General features: G+C 38.1%; 1 protein-coding gene across 4 annotated transcripts; it reads left to right on the top strand.

Moving 5' to 3' along the window:
- The first annotated feature begins 350 nt into the window (after positions 1-350).
- LOC111564060 (mixed lineage kinase domain-like protein) lies at positions 351-20,400 on the top strand. Of its 4 annotated transcripts, XM_023263399.3 has the most exons (13): positions 351-505; positions 1,384-1,525; positions 6,392-6,449; positions 7,805-8,258; positions 9,702-9,779; positions 12,146-12,323; positions 13,813-13,913; positions 14,000-14,135; positions 14,925-15,009; positions 15,087-15,229; positions 15,477-15,526; positions 16,489-16,629; positions 16,773-20,400. In XM_023263399.3, exons 4-13 carry the CDS (start codon positions 7,811-7,813, stop codon positions 16,835-16,837), a joined length of 1,425 nt encoding a protein of 474 aa, XP_023119167.2. In that variant the 5' UTR covers positions 351-505; positions 1,384-1,525; positions 6,392-6,449; positions 7,805-7,810; the 3' UTR covers positions 16,838-20,400. The 4 variants fall into 4 exon arrangements, with proteins under 4 accessions (XP_023119167.2, XP_023119168.2, XP_023119170.2 ...); XM_023263400.3 differs by lacking the exon at positions 1,384-1,525 and having other exon boundaries at positions 357-505; XM_055009063.1 differs by lacking the exon at positions 351-505 and having other exon boundaries at positions 1,150-1,525.
- Positions 20,401-20,406: the final 6 nt, after the last annotated feature.

A 20,406-nucleotide genomic window follows, 5' to 3' on the forward strand; every position in this document is an offset into this window, starting at 1 on the left:
CTGATCTATTGTTTTATTGTTTAACACTCAAACAGCATAATGTAGAATATTTAGTTCGACAAGTGTGCTTAGGTGTTTTAAAATAAAAGCCATATGATATGATGCAATGACGTTAGTACATTGCTAAGTGTACCTTCCTCGCACTACCAGGTCCCTGACCATGAGTGCATCACAGGATTTACATCAAGTTGACAGATCATCAATAAAGCAGTTAGTCAGGAAGCTTCAGGCTTCATCTGCTCTGCACCTCAAGTTATGTGAGTTATGATTCTGCCTCTAGAGTATAACAAACAAATCTGAGGCGTGTCAACGGAGGAGCAGAAGTCCTGCACAGAGTGGGGAGGGACTATAACCGTCAGAAAGGAAGTAGCAGTGAAGGAAGAAGTGAGCAGCAGAAAGGGCAGGGCAAGTTGACAGAGTCCAGTTTCATTTTCTTTCCTACCGCAAACACAAGCAGTCTATACCTGTGTCGATTTGGACAGCCTTCACTGACTTCCTCTTACAGGTAAATTATCTTCTTTTGATCCTCTAATGTAAAGTTCTCTGCTGACAGCTGGTCTTTCATCTGACTTGATGTCTCTCCGAGGAGGTAACTTTTCTGTAGATTGAGCATTTAGATAAGGAGAGTGTCGTCAGATGTGCCTTCTTTACCTTTCTTCAGGATAAGTCAGGACCAGCTCTCCGTTTCTAGGGTTAGATTCTATCTGCCTATTAGTGGTTTACCTAACAGGATTCAGGAGAATGATTAAGCTGGTGTCGAGGAATACTCGCCTAGGTTCTTACTGTCTACTTCCAAACGTTTTACCCTTCTCACTCTGATATGCAGCTCAGCTAAGTAGCCTAAGTAGCCAAGCAACCTATCAGTCACGTCTGTTAACGACAGCTTTCCTCTTATGTCTGTTTGCACTTGGTGATATTCCTAGGTTAGTTTTAGAGGTTAGGAACAGAAAACCTCAAGGGTAAGATTTTAAGATTACTGTTAGGACTAAAGCAACCTTTAGGAACCTCTTAGTTCTAGTGCACACAATTGACTTAACTTTTTACTGGCATGCAAAGCATATGAGTTATAAAAAATACATTAATCTTCTCTTTAAATGCAATATAGCGTTTTATTGAATAAATTCAGCAAGGGCATAGCATCAGTTCGTGATCAGGCAATTTAACAATTATAATTAAAATGAATCAGCTACACTAAAAATTATTAAAACTGAGCTTTTCTAAGAATCTTCTCTAATCAGTATGATTTGGGAGACAGAGAGAACAGACAGCTTGGCCTTAGCTGCCACGCCCGATGTCTAACCTGCGTCTGGACGAACTCAGTAGTGGATCTGGAAACCCCGTACAAAGTCTCTCTTCAATCCAAAAATTGTTCTTCCTTGGCAGGGGGAGCAGAAAAAGTCCCAAAAAACCAATCTTGGTCTTGCAGTTGTCTTTAGAAGCAGGAGCTGGAACAGTGGTGAGGAAACCCAGATGACCTGGGCAGATGAGCTGCAGTGGAAAGTCCCCGACTCTCCCGTCTCTCTGGGCAAGAGCAGCCTCCAGCTGCCGTCTCTGCTACCGTCTTCCTCTTCTAGGTTCAGCGGCTGTTCTTCTTTCTTCTCTTCTTAGTGACTCTGTAGGCCGGTTGGAACTTTTCTTCATCAGTAGAGTTTGGTCTTCTTTTCTTGAACAAAGTCCGGAGAACTTTGCATCCAGCGATGTCCTCAAAGAACTCTGGCAGGCTTAACCCAGTGTTAAGCCCATCGGCGACTCCGACGACTCCGAATACTGTGCCTCTGTCTCCCCTTTTTATACAGTTATCTCTCAATACACACACATTGTCTGATGGCTCAGTTGCTTAATCTTAGCTGATTCATTGTCACATTCCCAATACACACTCAGTGAATGTACTCTGATTACATTACATTTCAGGAGGATTACACATGACTTCCAATGCCATTACTTGGAACTGTATCCTTCATGAGATCATTGCACTTATTAACCAACATAGGTATTAACCATATTTGGAACAACATTCTGTGAGTGAAAATCATTGCCGTTTAGAAGCCTAGTATTGCTCAACATTGGGTAACATTCTAGTTCCTCTTTCTTGTAAGTGCGCAGTTTAAAATCAACTTCCTCTTTTTAGACACAGTACTTATTACTTATAATAATTTCTTTAAATCACTACATTTGTATGATCACACAACATACTTCATATTTAATATTTCAATCATGAACAAATCATTTCATAAAAAATTACCTGTTTAAATCATTCACATCTATCTTATTTCAAAATACACATCTGATTATAAAAATCATTGCTCTGCTTAAGCATAATCACTTGGTTATATTATATGGTTTCTTCGGATAGATCTTTATTGGTCTGCTTTTTTAATGAATGTGCTTATGACTTTTGTTACCTCTCAACCGTGGTTGTTTCTGGGATCTCAAAACCAGGCCTCATTTGACAAGAGTATCTATTCATTTTGTTACAACACTGTTTGTAATAATGTTGCTTTGCTCAAGTGAAACATTTCATGCTGTCTCCTGCCCAAAAATTTGAAACCTAAAACTGACACAAAGACAAAAATAAGCTATTACCTCCAGGGCATGATACAGTGCAAATCACCTCTCTCCTATTCTTGGCTGCCAGCAGTGTTTTTACTGAGGAGAGGCTTTATCAGCTTTGGGTTTAAAGTGGACATGTTATGCCTTCCTTTGTTTTCTGTCATATATATATATGTAATGTTCTAATGACAGATGTTGATGTTAAATGTGAACAAAATTTTAAATAATAAGGTAAGTACACTACCGTTCAAAAGTTTGGGGTCACCCAGACAATTTCATGTTTCCCATGAAAACTCACACTTTAATTCAAGTGCTAATATAATTCCACAAGGGTTTTCTAATCATCAGTTAGCCTTTCAACATTATTATCTAACACAATGTAGCATTAGAACACAGGAGTGATGGTTGCTGGAAATGTTCCTCTGTACCCCTATGGAGATATTCCATTAAAAATCAGCTGTTTCCAGCTAGAATAGTCATTTACCACATTATCAACGTCTAGACTGTATTCCTGATTTATTCAATGTTATCTTCATTGAAAAAACTGCTTTTCTTTCAAAATGACATTTCTAAGTGATCCCAAGCTTTTGAATGGTTGTGTACATATTAAAGCAACCCCTGTGAGAAAAAACTCAGGCTTTAGACTGCTCTGAACAACTGCTTTCAAGCAGTTTTTTCTAGCTTTTCATTCCTCTGCTGCAGGCACAGCACACCTCCAGACTCTGATGTTCTTACTGAATGTATGTACACATTCTCCCAAAACGGATGTTCGTTTTCTAAATGTTTGGTGTAGAAAACAGTCTATGACTGAAACAATAAGACACCAATATATATCATTCCATTATTAAGTAGGTAATTGTGAGGTTTAAGTTGTTTCTGGACCCAGACACAGAAGACAGAGTATATCGTAAAAGGTTAATCTATAAACAAAATCAGTTGTTGAAGGGGAGCAGTGGCAGCTGAGGGCTGCCTGGAGATAATCAGCAGGTGGTGGCGCCCAGTGTGAAAGATGACGTGGAAACTAAGTCCCAAATCATGGGCCAGAGTCTAAGACCTGACCGTGTTCAAATGTCCAAAAAGCTTCTATACAGAGGTTCAAAAAAATCAGCATTCAGAAGCAGCAGGATTTATTGTCGAGAAAAAAATCCAAGAGTAGTTCATAACAATGATTAACACCCCAAGAAAGTACTGAAGATACTGACCTGTGCATTGTCTTTTATGCTGTGAAAGTTGTTCATTTTTCCACCCCTATAGAGTGTATTATTGGAGTGACAGTTTTGACACCATTATACTTTTCTAAATCTAGTGGTCAGATCTTGACATCGGGTTATTATATTTCACCACTAGATCACACCCTACAGAGGACATGCGAATTAGGTTATCATTGGATTATGCTTTACAGAAAACATGCCCAGACGTGTTCAGGCTCTGTTCTGTACTCACCACTACTATTTTTTATGACAGTCTTGAACGAGTGACTGACAATAGGTGGAAACAGTTTAGTTTTTAAACAGGTACATAAACAAGTTACATTGGTATTATCAATTTCTGAGCAGCCAGTTTCAATCGGCTGCTTGCAGGACCAACTTGTTATATTTTCATGGCCAAAGTTAAATCATGGAAATTTACTGAGTACATACAACATACACCTCTTTTATTGCCTTAGGTTTACACCATTATGTTTGTACTCTATATATCATTTTTCGACAAACGTGATTTGTCTTCACACCAAAAATACGTTTTACTTTATGATCTTCCAGCTGTGTGTGTGTGTCCTCCACAGACAAACACCATACTGTCAAAACATCATTCAATACTAGAATAGTCATCATTATGTATTTTATATACATGTTTTAACTCTGTTCTTCAGTTTAATAGCATTTGCCATAATTATATCATCTTTTACTTTTAGAGCATCGTACCCAAAAGCATTACACTACAAAGTGAAGGTTTGAGCTCTTGAAACACTGGAGCACAGATGAGGTGAAACCGCAGTTGGCAACAAGGTACACAGGAGAATCTGCACATGGAAGCACAATAGATCAGAAAAAAATGCAAACATGAAGATAAGAGGAAAGTGGACTTTTAGGGAGGGGGCTTAAACATCAGAAGCTAAAGCTACTGTTTTCAGACAGAGGCTCAATTGAGAGTCTGTATTACAGTGTGAGATAAATGAACTGTAGACTCTTGCAAAGTTACTCTAGCGGAGTCCCAGACTAAGCATTTAGATCTGTAAGTGAGTATCATCTTTCCCTTTTAAGTAGGTGTTTGCTTGGTAATCGGAATCAAAGTATGATGGAGGGAAGAAAGAACAAAGCATGCAGACTGAATAAAGATTAGTGTTTACTGACCCACTAATGAAGAACAACTCTCTGTTGCATGATTTAGGAAACATGCTGACAAACAAGACATCCTTTAATATCTTATTTTTTTTTTTCAAGGTTTTTCCTTTAGTTTGTCATATGTCCAGATAACAAAACTGGAATAATTGAATTACAATGAGAGGAATAAATGAATGAATTGGTGTATTTGTGAACTCCACTACAGTCAGCCAGAGGTGACTGAGGTAGATGACATGCTTACAAAGTGCACGACTTTCACACTACAGACCAAGGTTCACATAGAGTGTCGTCTGTGCTTAGTTTAAGACAACAAAATCTCTTCACATCATGATTGGGTTTTGCTGTGTTTTTCTTAAACATGTACTATTTTTTTGTTTGTTTTGTTTTTGCTTTCAGGAGTTTGCGCTGTAGTGAGATTCACACTTGACGTTTTGGTTGACGAGTAAAGGACAGCAGGGGAATGACTTGAGAACAAGAAAAGCAATCAGAGAGTGCAGTATTCCACCAAGACTACTCAGTTGTTGTATGATTTCCAACGGTTGAAATCTTTAAACAATTTGTGGTCCGCAGTGGTTGATTTGTAGTAGGATTGCAGTCATGTAATCATCAGCAGGCAGCTGACGTAGTGTTCACTTGTTGTCATAGTTACAGTGCCGCTGTGCCGCTATCTCACAATGATGCAGAAATCTTTAACAAATTCGTGGATCCAGACTATAAGCCGCATCACTGCCAAACTCTAATCACTTGGGCTTTGTGTCATTCTTGACATTCCCTGAAAATTTCATCCAAATCCGTTTTTGAGTAATGTTGCGAACAGACAGAACAGACAGACCAGACAGACAGACGAACAGACCAACGCCAAATGTCACATAACTCTGCCACATTCCGTGGTGGAGTAATAATGTTTGAAATACCACACTGAAAGGGTTCATTTCTAGACCACAATAAATCCCTTCTGAGAACTGATATAAGCAATGGACAGACATATAGATGTATAGATAGATTTTGTGTCTTTTTGTCTTGGAATCATGTAATCTGTAAAGTATTTTGACCTGAATAAAATGGTGTGCACTGCTGATTAATGTTGTGTGTGTTGAAGCCCTTTCTGTAAAGTATCATTACTAATATGGACACAAATCTCCCCTTCTGTTTCAACCTAAAACATGTGAAAAAGAGAACCTTCAGCTGCTTCAAAGTCTAACAGAGAACATAAAGTTTTCCCACAAGTACAGTAGGAGTTATTTTAAGACAGTCATCTATACTGCAACTGGTTTTGTCATGAAAATGTTTGTCTTTTTTATTTTTTGGTTTAGTTTATGTTGCTAGGGCCACAAATTACAATCAGCTAGCAAACAGCCCTTAAGAAGTTTTCATTTTTCAGTCAGTCTCAAGGTTTTGTTAATAGTGAGACCTGACCTGAAGATCAAGCAACAGTCTGTGTACTGACAATGTTCTGAAAGCATGACACCTCTAACAGTGTAATTGTCTATCATTACCAGCAAACTGCCAGCAAACACCCTGAAGCACTAAATCTGCCTGAATCCTTCTTCCCATTCAGTAAGTGGAACCTCTATGACACCAGAAAAGTTTCACTTTCAGTTCCATAGTGAATTTTCTTGTAAGTCTGGGTGTGTGGATCAAAACAGGACTGTTGCTAAGGAAACGCCCAGCAATTGTGTTCAGATGTGAGGCTGACTTAGCTCAGCATTAGAGGTCTTCCTGTGGGAATTTTTTTCTTTGCATCTACATTACCAGTCAAAAGTTTGGACACACCTTCTCATTCAATGCTTTTTATTTATTTGTTTTGTTTTCTACATTGTAGATTAATTAAAGATCAACACTTTTTTGTTTACAACATAATTCCATATGTGTTCTTTTACAGTTTTGATGTCTTCAGTATTAATCTACAATGTAGAAAATAATTAAATAAAAACTATTGAACGATAAGGTGTGTCCATACTTTTGACTGGTAGTGTATGTGTAGTTTTATTTGAACAATTTGCCATTTGTTACTTTGACATATTCAGTAAATTGGGCGTAAAATTCTTCTAATGCATATAGGAAAATTATATACTGATATATGGTATTAGCAAAAATTATAACTGTGTTGTCCCATAAAGAATAGCTGCAGTACAGAACCAAGCGACTGGCAGGGATGATTAGGAAACACGTGAATTATTTTTGTCTCAGTTTAGTTTTGTTTTTGGTTTTGTTTTTTGGAGCAGATTGTGTTGGCCAAGCTTAAAGGAGAAGTCACAATATTTTAGTTTATGACCAAACTGTAAAATAAGTTTGTGTAAGATGTGTGACCACTACAAATGTACTTTCAGTGAACCCAAGAGAGTTGGGCACTTTTTATGCATGATACAAAAAGAAAAGAAGAGAAAAAAGATGTCATGATGAAATCGTGTACACTACAAATCAAAAGTTTGGGGTCACCCAGGCAATTTCACGTTTCCCATGAAAACTCACACTTTAATTCATGTGCTAACATAATTGCACAGGGGTTTTCTAATCATCAATTAGCCTTTCAACACCATTAGCTAACACAATGTAGCATTAGAACACAGGAGTGATGGTTGCTGGAAATGTTCCTCTGTACCCCTATGGAGATATTCCATTAAAAATCAGCCGTTTCCTGTTAGAATAGTCATTTACCACATTAACAATGTCTAGACTGTATTTCTGATTAATTCAATGTTATCTTCATTGAAAAAAAACTGCTTTTCTTTAAAAAATAAGGACATTTCTAAGTGACCCCAAATTTTTGAACACTAGTGTACATCGACACCAGACCTGCTCCACTCTGTGTGGTTCAGTTAACTGTGGCTTGTACTGATATGAATTGCCATTCAGCATTGATGTATTTCATTTTATTCTGTTATAAGATAATATCCTATCTGTCTTTCTAGTTGGCCATGGACTGTATAGATCCCATTCTGAGCTTTGCCAAAGAGATCTACGCGCTGGCTGAGAGAGTGAAAGCCAATAAGAAACGCTGCCACCGTGTTTCTGTCCGAGTAAAAGCCTTGGAGGAGCTGGTAAGGTCTATCCAAAAGAGCGAAGCAGTCAGGACCTCTGTGGAGGTAGGAAATGCCCTCAAGGAACTGTCCATCACTCTGGAATCAGCACAGAAGCTCATTAAAAAATATGCATCGGCCAACATGCTGGAGCGCATCCTGAATTCCAACACCCATGGAGACGAGTTCAGCAGTGTGAACGAACGTCTTAATGATGCCTTCCAGATCCTGTCTGGAGCTCAGCAGGTGGAGCACGGCAACTTGCTATACAGGGTGTTTGAACTGACCTCCAGAGAAAAAGAAGATGAGTGTGATGGGAAGGAGGATGACAAGGAGCTGCAGAAGTGTAAGAAACTGGTGATTTGCCTTTGTAGAGCAGGTCGAGCAGAAATCAATTAGCTTACCTTAAAGTGATGATTTGAAATTTAATCCTTGTCCACTGCAGGGCCTTTTTTCACAACTCTTTAACCTTTTTGAAAAAAGCACATTCACATTCTGTGGGATGGATCCTAGAGATAGAAGAGATTTCCATGTTTACATCTTACAAGTGTTCAGGTCATCTAAAAACTTAGAGCCATTGTATGGTTGCAGTGTTTTGGCTGTTCAAGGGTTACAAATACTGAGCACTCTAGTCTGCGATTCAGCCCCAAATTAATAATACCAATTTCAAATTTTGATTTATACTGAATATGTATTTAACCAACAGCTTTCTTCTAGCTGGACATGACATAAACAAGCGTCAAAAGACCATAAGATGCTGTGTTAGAGATGCTAATGATACATTTAAAAAGATTATGTTTTTTGTTTTTGCTTTTTACATTTTACAGAACACCTTCCTCCGTAATCAATCTTTGTTTGCCCCCACATCAATCAGTTAGTTGGTATTAATACTAACACGCTTTCTTTGTGCTTCCACTGGGACTTTGTTCCACTCCTCTTTGGCATGAGCTCTTTGAGGTTGGAAGGCTTCCTTGACATCACTCTGGTCATTTTGTGACCAGGCCAAAGCCGAGGATCTTTCTAGCTGCAAGGCAACAGTACTAACCACCAAGACACTGTGCAGCCCCAGTTTCACATCAGTGACTGTAATAATAGTGACAATAATAATAATAATACTAATAATAGTTGTAGCGACATATAATAATAACATTAATCTGATATCAGGCATTCATGTGTTATTAGGGACCAAGTTGGATAGTTAAAGCTTTCAGAAAAGTCTGAGTTTCCTGGTCGTAACTACAGGTTGGATTTTGACATAAGTGTTAGTTGTTAGCTAGTGAAATTAGTCTTTTCAGTCACACGGACATAACATGAATATGGAATTAATTTTAATTTCTACCAGAGGAGCTGGACTTAAATAGAGTGTTTTTATCTATACCATATCTCCTATTGTCCCCAAACTTTTGCAGTTTACGTGAACACTGCTTAAAATAATAGTGTGCTTTTACTGGATGGAAGTAAGATTTCAGTTATTAATTGCTTACAAAGGAGTAACCCTCCTTAAATCTCAAACTGGAACAATGCACAACAATAGCTTGATTATAACATTTTCATGCAAGAAGCACAAACATCACTTGGGAAAGAGTTCCTTTTGTCTTAATTTGTCTTATTATTACTTTCTTGTCAAAGTGACGCAGAAAAGCAAACATAAACAAGGTCATGGAACTTTTGTTATTCCAGAATATTTATCTGCACTCATTAAAGTTTATCCTGTTTCTAATTGTAAGCAAACTGACTTCTGGCTGAGAGTCTGGCCTCCTTGTATGATGACTGTTTCTTTGTCACTTAGTGCTGCTGGAGTACAAGAAAGATCAGGAGAGACAATTTGAATATGTCAAAGTCAACGTGGAGAAAATCGTGGAGATTTGTGAGTACATCATAATTTACATGTACTGTATGGTAGCGGCAGTCAAAGTTTTGGACATATTTAAGAGGTTTACTTTTTTTTTTACAATCTACAATTAAACTGAAGATATCACAACTACAAAATAACATATAAAGTTATGCAGTAAACAGAAAGTGTCAGTCTAAGGCTGAGGGAGGTGAAGTAGGTGGCTACAGTCACACAAGCACACACTCCCACAGAGAGAAATACCTGGGAAGGGAAAAAAAACAAACAAAAGAAATAGGCGCAAGTACTGTCAGGCCCATGGCATTCAACCAAATTTGAGAGATAAAGAAATCACAGTGTGTATGGAAGCAGGTTTCAAAATGGTGATAAACTACGCAGCGTTGTCTGCTCTGAAAAAAAGAGGGGCCTGTCTGCTGAAGGCTCTGATTGACAGCTTTCACAGCAGCACAGACCAACTGTACTAACCATGCAAATAGATATGAGCTGGTTTTAAACAAACCACACCAGTCACATGTGAAATGACTACTGTGTACAGTGGATAAAGAATAGTTACCTGCCAAAATAAAATAAACTAAGCACAGCGTGCACTCCTTGATGGGCATGTACTGCCAACAGCGACACCAAATGTGCAGCAGCAAGTGTTGGTGGTTATCAACATGATCAATGTGGCTCTTCATAGAATCAGTCCTCCCCTTTTTAGCCTTATCAATCAGAGGAAATTTGAATAAACTGTTAGGCAAAAAGTTCCATTTGCTGGACAGCAGCATAGATAGCTGGAAAACTGTAGGGTGTAGGAGGTGTAACATTCGATCGAGCAGGAGCTGCAAATGTGCTCCAGTTTTTATAGTGTTAGGGGAGAACTCAGCTTTTACATCCAATCTATGGGTTACACTATTTTCTAACATGTACAATGTGTTTAAAAACACATCTCTAAATTTTCTTTACATAGACTTTAAACAAACCAAAACTAGAAAAAGCTCAAATATACATCAGATTTTAGATTCTTTCAAGTAGCCACTGTTTGCCTTGATGACAGTTTGATACAATATTGTCAATATATTAATCAGCTTCATGAGGTCGTCACCTGGAATGGTTTCCAGTTAACAGGTAAACCTTGTTAAAATTTAAGTAGTTAAATTTCTGGCCTTCCTACATGTCTTATAACATTGTGTGTATTGTAAAGTTGTGTTAGTGTAGAGCACATAATTCTATTCAACTACAGTAGTCACCTTATGGCAAGAACTGCTCAGTAAAGTAAAGACAAGCTGTAGTCCATTATTACCTTAACATATGAAGGTCAAATTTCAAGTTTTGAGTTCTTAACACAGCTTTGCATAATAAGATTGACTGAGACTGACAAGAAATAACTTATCTCATTTCATTTCATCTTATCTCATCTTATCTTAGATGTTTTATAAAATCTAAAATAGTCTTTTACTCTTTGTCACTCCAATCAAAGATACGTAACTAATGTGATGGTCATCTCACTTGCAGGCTGTGAGAGAGTCGTATGAGAGAGTTGAAAAGAGTATAGTGGAGTCCAAAAGTCTGTGAGCATTTAGTGGCAGCTTACAGGGCTACAAAATGAAGCTAATGCAGAAGTGCCATGATCTGCAGATCCTTAAACGTCTATTTAAAGCTGACTCCAGAAAAGAGTCAGTCTCTATAGACCCCATGTAAAAATCTCTTCTTCACCACATTCCAGCATTGAAGTTGGTCCAAAAACAACCCAGAGACTACACAGTTAATTTAGACCCTGTTCACAGCAAAATATTTAAACACCTTTGCCCCCAATTTAAATTGGAAAAAAAAGAATTGCAAATAAACTTAACTGTGATGAAGACAGAGAATGTAACACATTAGACTAAAAGTACCGACCAGTAATGAATGTAATTTAGGTTTAAACAAAACATTAACTGCTACTAGTACTAAAAGTAAACACAGAAATTATTTATTTATTATTTGCATTACGGATCTCTTCCTGAGACAGTTTGTTGGCCAAATTTGAGCTAATTTCTACTCACACTCAAAAACAAAACACTTTAAAATGATATATGGAAAAATCACTTCTTTTGGAAGTCTGCATGGAGCTTAGAATTTTTGCTCCTATATATGCATTTGGTGAGACTTCTTCATTTCCTCAGGTCTCTACAATGGAGATGTAAAGGTAGCATGACCCACAGAGACACAATAGTATAAAAATAAAAAATAAAACAAAAATAGCATCATAATCTCTAAATGGTGATGATGTGTGGTATTTAGAACTTGTCCCTGATGCCTACAAGTGGCCACATTGTGCAGCTTTACGACACACTTTAACAAGTCACATGGCGAATACTGGAAAAGTGCTGAATGTAATTTGTGATTATGTATTTTCATAGTGAACAAGCCCAAAGTCACTAGTGTGGACATCCGAATGATTAAACCAGACGAGTTGAAGTACGGATATCCCAAAACACCTTTCATGACAACATCTACCTCCGAGGTCTACAAAGGAGAGTATCGTGGATTTACAGTGGCGATCAAGAGATATACCGACCCCGTGAACACCAGCCCACGGTCTGTCCTGCAGTCATTTTTGATTTTGATCAGTATTTTGGAATCACTTCTGCCTTAATTAATTTTGTCCTGAGCAGAATCCCAGGAATAAGTATATGTAGAGCATGCCTGACTTAAATTAAACTTGTTCCTTCCAAAATGCAGTTTGGATTTTGAAATGCACTGGCGTTCCAGTTTTGTCAAATAGATACCTACAGTTAACCCCATAATTATCACTGTGCTTATTCCAAAGCAGTTTACTGTTGCAGGAAAGTAATTTTCATCGCATCACATTTTTAGATGGCACAGATGTACTCATAAGGTTTAGGCCACGAGGAAATGAAATGGGGTTAATAGTGTTTGAATATGATCAGAATAAGAGACAAGTAAAATAATGTCTCACATAAGTATCAGTGTGGACATACAGTATACAACAGATGTGTTCCCACCCCTGTGCAACATCACTTAGATGTCAGATGATTCATCTGACCAAAGAATGTGCTTCCAGTACTCATCAGGCTTCATTTCATGTTATTTAGCAAAGTATCACCTTGCATTTTAGTGTTAATGAGCGAGCAGTTTTCTTCTTTCGTGGCATCCATAGAGTCTTTATGCAACTGGGCCTGTTTTGTTTTGTTTTTTAACAAAAGCAACGTCATAAGGTATTTGTGTTATAGTGCTCTTAACTTACTTGGAAATAATGCAATTACTGAGAGGTGATATAACTGATTGACATTTTAGTGATATTATGGAGGTTTTCTGTTGTGTACTGTAGTTACTTCATATTCGATTTTCATAGTAAGCACAGAGGAAGAATTACTAATGGATTATTTAGTAAAATAAATCAAAGTGATGTTGAGTTTAACTGAAAATAGTCACAACTGAAATACATTTGAGCGGTGAATAAATAAATGTGAGTGTGTTGTTGCATCTTAGCAGGAACAAGTGTGTATTATACAGGGTGTCCCTAAAGTCTGGACACATAGGAAATCTCATTAGCTATAATTTTTTTGCCTCCAAGGATTAAATATGGCTTTGTTGAAAGAAGAAAGAGTTGAGCTGATACTTTGCAGTGGACGTGAAGGATGGACATATTGAAAGATAGCAGATGAATTTAATGCACGTCATCCAAGGAGGATTCCACTTGGCTTTTTCACGGTGGCGAAGGTGGTTAAAAAGTTTAAAGAAACGGACAGTATCAAGGATAATCCCCGTACTGGATGACTAAATGTATCAGCTGAAACTAAAGAATTGGTAATGGCTAAAATTCATACGTAAAAAATGCCTTCCCTAACCCTAACAAGAACCCCAACCATAACCCTAGCCCTATATATCCATCCTTCACATCCACTGAGAAGAAGCAGTTCAACTCTTTCTTCTTTCGGCAAACCATATTTAATCTGTGGAGGCAAAATAATTATAGTTAATGAAATTTCCTGTGTCCAGATTTTAGGGACACCCTGTGGTATATTTTATTCACTGTCACCATAAACATTTTCTCCACATGTAGAGAGGTTAGGTCTATTTTCAATAAGGAGGTTGACACGATGAAGCGGTTTGAATCACCCAACATCCTGCGAATGTTTGGTATCTGTGTCCGCGATGAGAATGGTGAGTGAGCTACAGCATGTAACTCACATTGTACCTGATATTTTTCAAATTTTAGTATTGTAACATGTCCTTGCCACATCCCATAGGACCCAACCCTGAGTTCCTCATCGTCATGGAATACTGTGAGAAAGGAAGTCTTCGACAGCTTCTTGGCTCTGGTTGCAAACTGTCCTGGACCAAGAAAGCTCGTATGTGTCTGGATGCAGCACAAGGACTCTATCGGTCAGTGTGCTATGACTTATTGTTTGCCTCTCAACAGGAATTACAGAATGAACAAACAAACAACAACAAAAAAACCCTCCCTAATCAATGCAGAAAAAGTTATTTTTATATATATATATATATATATATATATATATATATATATATATATATATATATATATATATATATATATATAAAGAAAAAAAGGACCAGCACAGATTTTAATATCAAATAGAAGTGGACAATGTAGATAAATGTATGTACTTTTAGATTGTAATATCAATATATATCAGGAAAAAGTGAATCTTTGGACACAGCAGTCTTCAAATCAAGGTACTTCATTACGCTGATGCACAAGTAATATATTCATCAAATTTTACAATATAAATCATGTTTATTTATTTGCAAAATTGCCCACAATTGCCTAATAAAGCCATAGATCTGAAAAAGAATAACTATCACGGTATAATTGCCTGAGGGTTGACAAATTTGTACCATAATATATCACTCATATCGCTGAACTATAACAAATAGACCTTGTTAGCTAGAATGTTTTTGACCTTTGCAAATATTTCATCTACAAATGTTGGTCTAGACCTGATTGTGCCATAAAATTTGAACAATGAGCTAAAAGAGGCTAACATGCTCCACAGGACTGCAGAGTTGGTGATACTACAAATCAAACCTTCTTAGCCACTTGATTCTAGGATAATATAGAAATACTGATTATGGAAACTATAAATTAAATATATAGTTGTGATATTTTATGTTTTGAATACACTAATGAGTTTTACTGTTATTTCATAGACTGCACCAGACAGAAGAAAAAAGTAATGTTCATGGATGCATCAACAGCTGCAAGTTCCTTGTTGCTGAAGGCTACAGAGTCAAGGTACTCAAGTGCATGCATGCTGGGATCACTTCCAACTCACAGAACGGTAGCATTAACATTGTGGTTGTTGTTCTCAGCTTGGAGGTTTTGAGCTGTCGAAAACAGAGACATCACTGAAAAAGCAGACGAAGGATAAGGACGTCAGGTCCCTGTGCTACTCCTCTCCCCAGATGCTCAACGACGTTAACCACGTCTACAGCAAAGAGTGTGAGATGTACAGGTGAGCACCAACCAAATGTCGGCAAGGAAAGCTGCTGAAAACCAGCAGTACATGATTTTAAAACGAGCCAGTGACAGGCTTATACTCGCAACCAACATCCAGTGAGTCAGACTAATTAATGGGTGACTTCCCTTTTGTACCTGGTTCTGTAAATAGAACCTACTAGAACCAAATAGATGGGAACATACAATTATTAATGATCTAATTTAACAATGAAAGCATTCCTTTCTGACTTATTATCTTTCAGTTTTGGAATCGTCCTGTGGGAAGTTGCAACTCGCGAGAAACCTTTTGAAGGTGTGTATCTGCAGAGAATTCTGTTGAAAGGTTCAACGTATCAAGTTCTTCAAATACTAACGTATAATCATTATATATGTTCATTATTATATGCTGTGTAGTAGTCCACAAGATTAGTTTTCTGCTACTGCTGGAAACAAATATTTCTTTCGATAACTTTTTTCTTTTTAAACATTTTTCTTTTTCACATTAAGGTGAATGCACTCACCACAGTCATTACAAAGCCATTCAGCCTCCTTTGCAGCTGCAAGATAGTGCACGAACATAACTCAAATCATAGATCCAAACTGTGGTGAAAAAACAGGGTTCAACCTGGACAGGCCACCAACCCATCACAGGGCCGATGCAAACACAGACAACCATGCCCGCTCACATTCACATCTATGGCCAATTTAGAATCACTAATTAACCTAAGTATGTTTTTGGACTGTGGGAGGAAGCTGGAGCACCTGGTGAAAACCCACACAAGGAGGCTCCAGCAGAGATTCAAGCCCACGTGGGAGGCATCAGGGCCAGCTACTGTTCCACTGTGTTGCCCTCTGATACACAGTCACTGCTATAGCCTGAAAGTGGGTGTTTTAACCCTGATAAAGGCTGGACCTAGGCAGAAATATCTACTGGGCTGGACATTTTCACTAAAATAATTCGGCTATCTTGCTAGCTCTTGTTAATAAACACCAAATACAAAGTACAGCTGAGGCTAATGAAAATGCCAATATTTTTGCAGGTATCTGGTCATAAACCGAAGTGTTCAATGAAAGGAACAAAACATTAGGTTTTTAGCAGTAGGTTTAAAGGAACATGAGCATGTGCACTAAATTTTAATGGTAATCCATTTGTTAGTTTTTGAGTTTGCCAACCATAGAGCTACGGCACACCCTTAACTAAAAATACAACTAAGCTAAGTTATGGATTTCTTGACTTCTACTTCTGTCCTTAAAATGTTCTCACGCTCCTTCCAGGTTATTCAGATAAACAAATTTATCAGAAAGTGTGCCACGAGAAATATCAACAACCGCTTCCCGATGACTGTCCTGAGCCACTGGGGCAGCTGATCAATGCCTGCCGGGACTATGATAGCTTCCAGAGGCCATCTGCTGGAGGTAAATTACCATTTTTATCACCATGTTCTGCAAGCTTTTTTTTTTCCACTAACAGAATGGAAAAACTAATTCCAGAGGTCTGTCTGCAATGTGGAAAAACATGTATTGGATAATAAGTGAGTGGTAAATTTTCTCTTCTGCAGTGCTGGTGGACAAACTGCGCAGTGTGGTGGCACAGATGGAGGAGAAGAAAGAAACCCAACTTTGAATAAAACTGGCCTGTAATTTCAGCAAACACAGTTCCAGTCAAAAGTTTGGACACACTTGCTTATTCAGCGGTTTTTCATTATTTGTCTATTTTAAAGCAGATGCCAGCAGTATTGAATTGCACACTTGGATTTATATTGTAGGCAACAGAAGTGAAGGCAAAAAACAAAAACAACAACAAAACACCCTTTGCTTTGATAACAACTTTGAATATTCCTAATCCTCCAACCAGCTTTACAAGGTCATATCACCAGGAGCTTTTTCAGCAGACATTTATATAGTTTGACTATACACTAAACACGAAAATTACTCAAAGAGTACTCTGCCAAAGCTGCTCAGTCGTTATATGATTTCTGACGGATGAAATCTTTAAATAATTTGTGGTCCGCAGCGGTTGATTTGTAGTAGGATTGCAATCATGTGATCGTCAGCAGATAGCAGATGCAGTGTTTACTTTTAGTCATAGTTACAGTGATGCCATGCCACTATCTCACATGACACAGAAATCTTTAGCAAATCCGTGAATCCAGACAATAAGCCGCATCACTGCCAAAATTGAATCAGTTGGTCCTTGTGTCTTTTCTGACCTTCCTGTAAAATTTCATCCAAATCCATTATTCCATTTTGAATAATGTTGCTAACAGACAGACAGACAGACAGGAAAAACCAACATAGTGTCTTAGTAGTGTGGTGGTCCCCCAAGCTCAGCCACGACAGCTTCAATGCATCTCGGCACTGACTCACCAAGCCTCTGGATCTTTACTGGAGAAATGAACAGTGTTCTACCAAAAGATGTTACCTCATTTGGTGTTTTGATGAAAGTGGTAGGAAGGGCTGTTTGACACCGTGGTTCAAAACCTCCCATAGATGTTTAACTGTGTTGAGATCTGGTGACTGTGAAAATTCTAGCATATGAATCCTATAATCCACTCAGTGACTCCTCGTGACCTAAGGGTAGTGTCATTGTCAACCTGGAAGAGGGCACTACTGCCAGGATAGAAAAGTTTCATCATAAGATATAGGTGATCACTCAGAATTACTTTATATTGATTTATAGTGACCCTTCACTCTAAAAGGCCAGGTAGACATAAACCATGGCAGCAGATGTCCCCCAACCTCCTAACAGATGACTGAATCCCCTCACTGTAGAGTCAAACGTTCAGGGTTTTCCTTTGTATTCGAGACATTTGACTATGTTTTCTCCAGAACTCGTAAAATGGTAGAACAAAGTTTGGAAATATAACTGACCATCCAATATATAGTTTGATTCATGTTTTTTCTCCCCTCCTTCGCTGTCCTGCTGATGTTGATGTTGAGGCTTTATCCTGACATTGGACACATTCGTGTTTGAGCAGATAGACTGCTGTAGCTAAAACTTTCGTCTTTGTTTTGTCTTTTGTGCTCACACTGAGTTTGTGTTAGAATCTGTGTTGTGCGATGAGGTGGTTGCTTCTCTATGTTAGGAAATATTTCTAAGCTAATGTTAGCTAGTGTTGGACACTGCTGGCACTGTAGGGTAGTGGAAGAAAGGGATTGAGGCAAGGTACCATAAACATCACAAACATCCTTTAGATATTCCTGTTTGCATGAATATCAGGTGTTACACCGGACTTTAAAGCAGACAAGAAATTCCACTAGTTACCCTTTGACAAGGCTTACCTGTTAATTAAAAGCTATTCCAGGTGACAGTTTTCATGAACATGGTGATGATAATGTGCAAAGCTGTCATCACTGCAAAGAAACTAAACAGCATACTGAAACATATTTTGCTGTCTTTACATGTTTTTCACACTACATAATTCCGTGTTTTATTTCATAGTTTTGATGTCTCTAGTTTGTTTCTGGGCTGCACAGTGGCTTGATGGTTAGCACTGTCACCTTGCAGCTAGAAGATCCCTGGTTCGCCTTCCCAGGATCTTTCTGCATCGAGTTTGCATGTTCTCTCTGTGCATGCATGGATTTTCTCTGGTCCTCCCACAGTCCAAAACATGCTGAGGTTCATTGGTGACTCTAAATGGTCCGTAGTTGTGAATGTGAACGTGATTGTTTGTCTCTATATGTAGCCCTGTGATAAACTGGTGACCTGTCCAAGGTGTCTCCTGCCTTCACCCTAAATCAGCTGGGATTGATTCCAGCCCCCTGCGACCCTAATAAGGATTAAACGGTATATAGTTAATAGATGGACAATTTGTTTCTACGCTGTGGAAAATAGCAAAAATAAACAACTGAATGAGTACATGTGTCCAAATGTTTGACTGGGACTGATGTAATATGCAAGCTTGTTTACAATGATAGTAAAAGCCATAAGTTTCTTTGCTTTTTTTTTTTTCAACTGTGTCTTGGATGGGCATGAATTTTTATGTATCTTCTTACTGCCAGGGTGTCTTGTTTGAGTAGCTTTATAGCTTGTTTAAGCTATAAGGCTAATGAACTGATTCTATATAATCCTGCTAAAATAACTGGGGCTTTGTGCAACTCGGTGTGCAGCTGTATTTTACAGCTCTGAACCACAGACTGGCTGTTTTTTACTGCTCTGCCTCCACCTAGTGTTTACTGGTACCCAGTACTGTATATTTTCAAGGTGAACATGCTAATTTCATGTGTCATGTGAAGTCTGTATTTTTGTTTACTTTAGCTTCACGATTGATAATCTCAGTTAAAAAAAGAAGTGATGATTGATGCAACAGGAATATTGATGTTTATATGCTAAAACTACTTGTAATTTCTGGCATTACTTGTCCTTGCTTGACTATACTGCTTTTTTATTTGCATGTATACTTTATTCTGTTTGCACATGGGATTTTTTGCAGCTCTGGTTCTATAAATGGGAAACAAGAAAGGCACTCAGAGAATGCAATTCTCTGCTCAGTTGTATCATTTCCAAGGGTTGAAATCTTGAAAAAAATTGCGGCAGATATCCTGGCAACATGGAATGTGGCCATTTAAGAGATGTACCCACAAACAAAATGACCTTACATGGAGCACAGGCATGTGTTAGGCATGTGTACTATATACAGAAACCGAATCGTGTGACCTAAATATGTAGCAGGCAGCTGCAATTGATGGGACTCTGACACACCCACACAAATTTAATCAATTGTTCCTTGTATCATTTCCAACGGATAAGTCATGAATAAGTCCACAGCGGTCAATTTGTAGTTGGATCCCCATCATGTGATCGTCAGCAGGCAGCTGAGGTAGTGTTCACTTGTAGTCATAGTTACAGTGATGCTGTGCCACTATCTCGCAGTGATACAGAATTCTTTAACAAATTTGTGGATCCAGACTATAAGCAGCATCACTGACAAAATCTAATCACTTGGTCCTTGTGTCATTTCTGACCTTCCTTGAAAATTTCATTGAAATCTGTTAGTCCGTTTTTGAGTAATGCTGCTAACTGGCAAACAGACGGACAAAGGTACGTCAATTGTCACATAACTCTGCCGTTCCTTGGCGGAGTAACAGATGAAATGGCTCTGACTAATTAGCAAGACACCATTCAGCATGTCCTGTGCACCTTTAAGTTTGCATGTATTCCAAAAAAAATAAAAGATTTTAATCTTGCTAATG

The sequence above is a fragment of the Amphiprion ocellaris genome, chromosome 3 (genome assembly GCF_022539595.1).
Source record: "Amphiprion ocellaris isolate individual 3 ecotype Okinawa chromosome 3, ASM2253959v1, whole genome shotgun sequence".
NCBI classification, from domain to species: Eukaryota; Metazoa; Chordata; class Actinopteri; family Pomacentridae; genus Amphiprion; species Amphiprion ocellaris.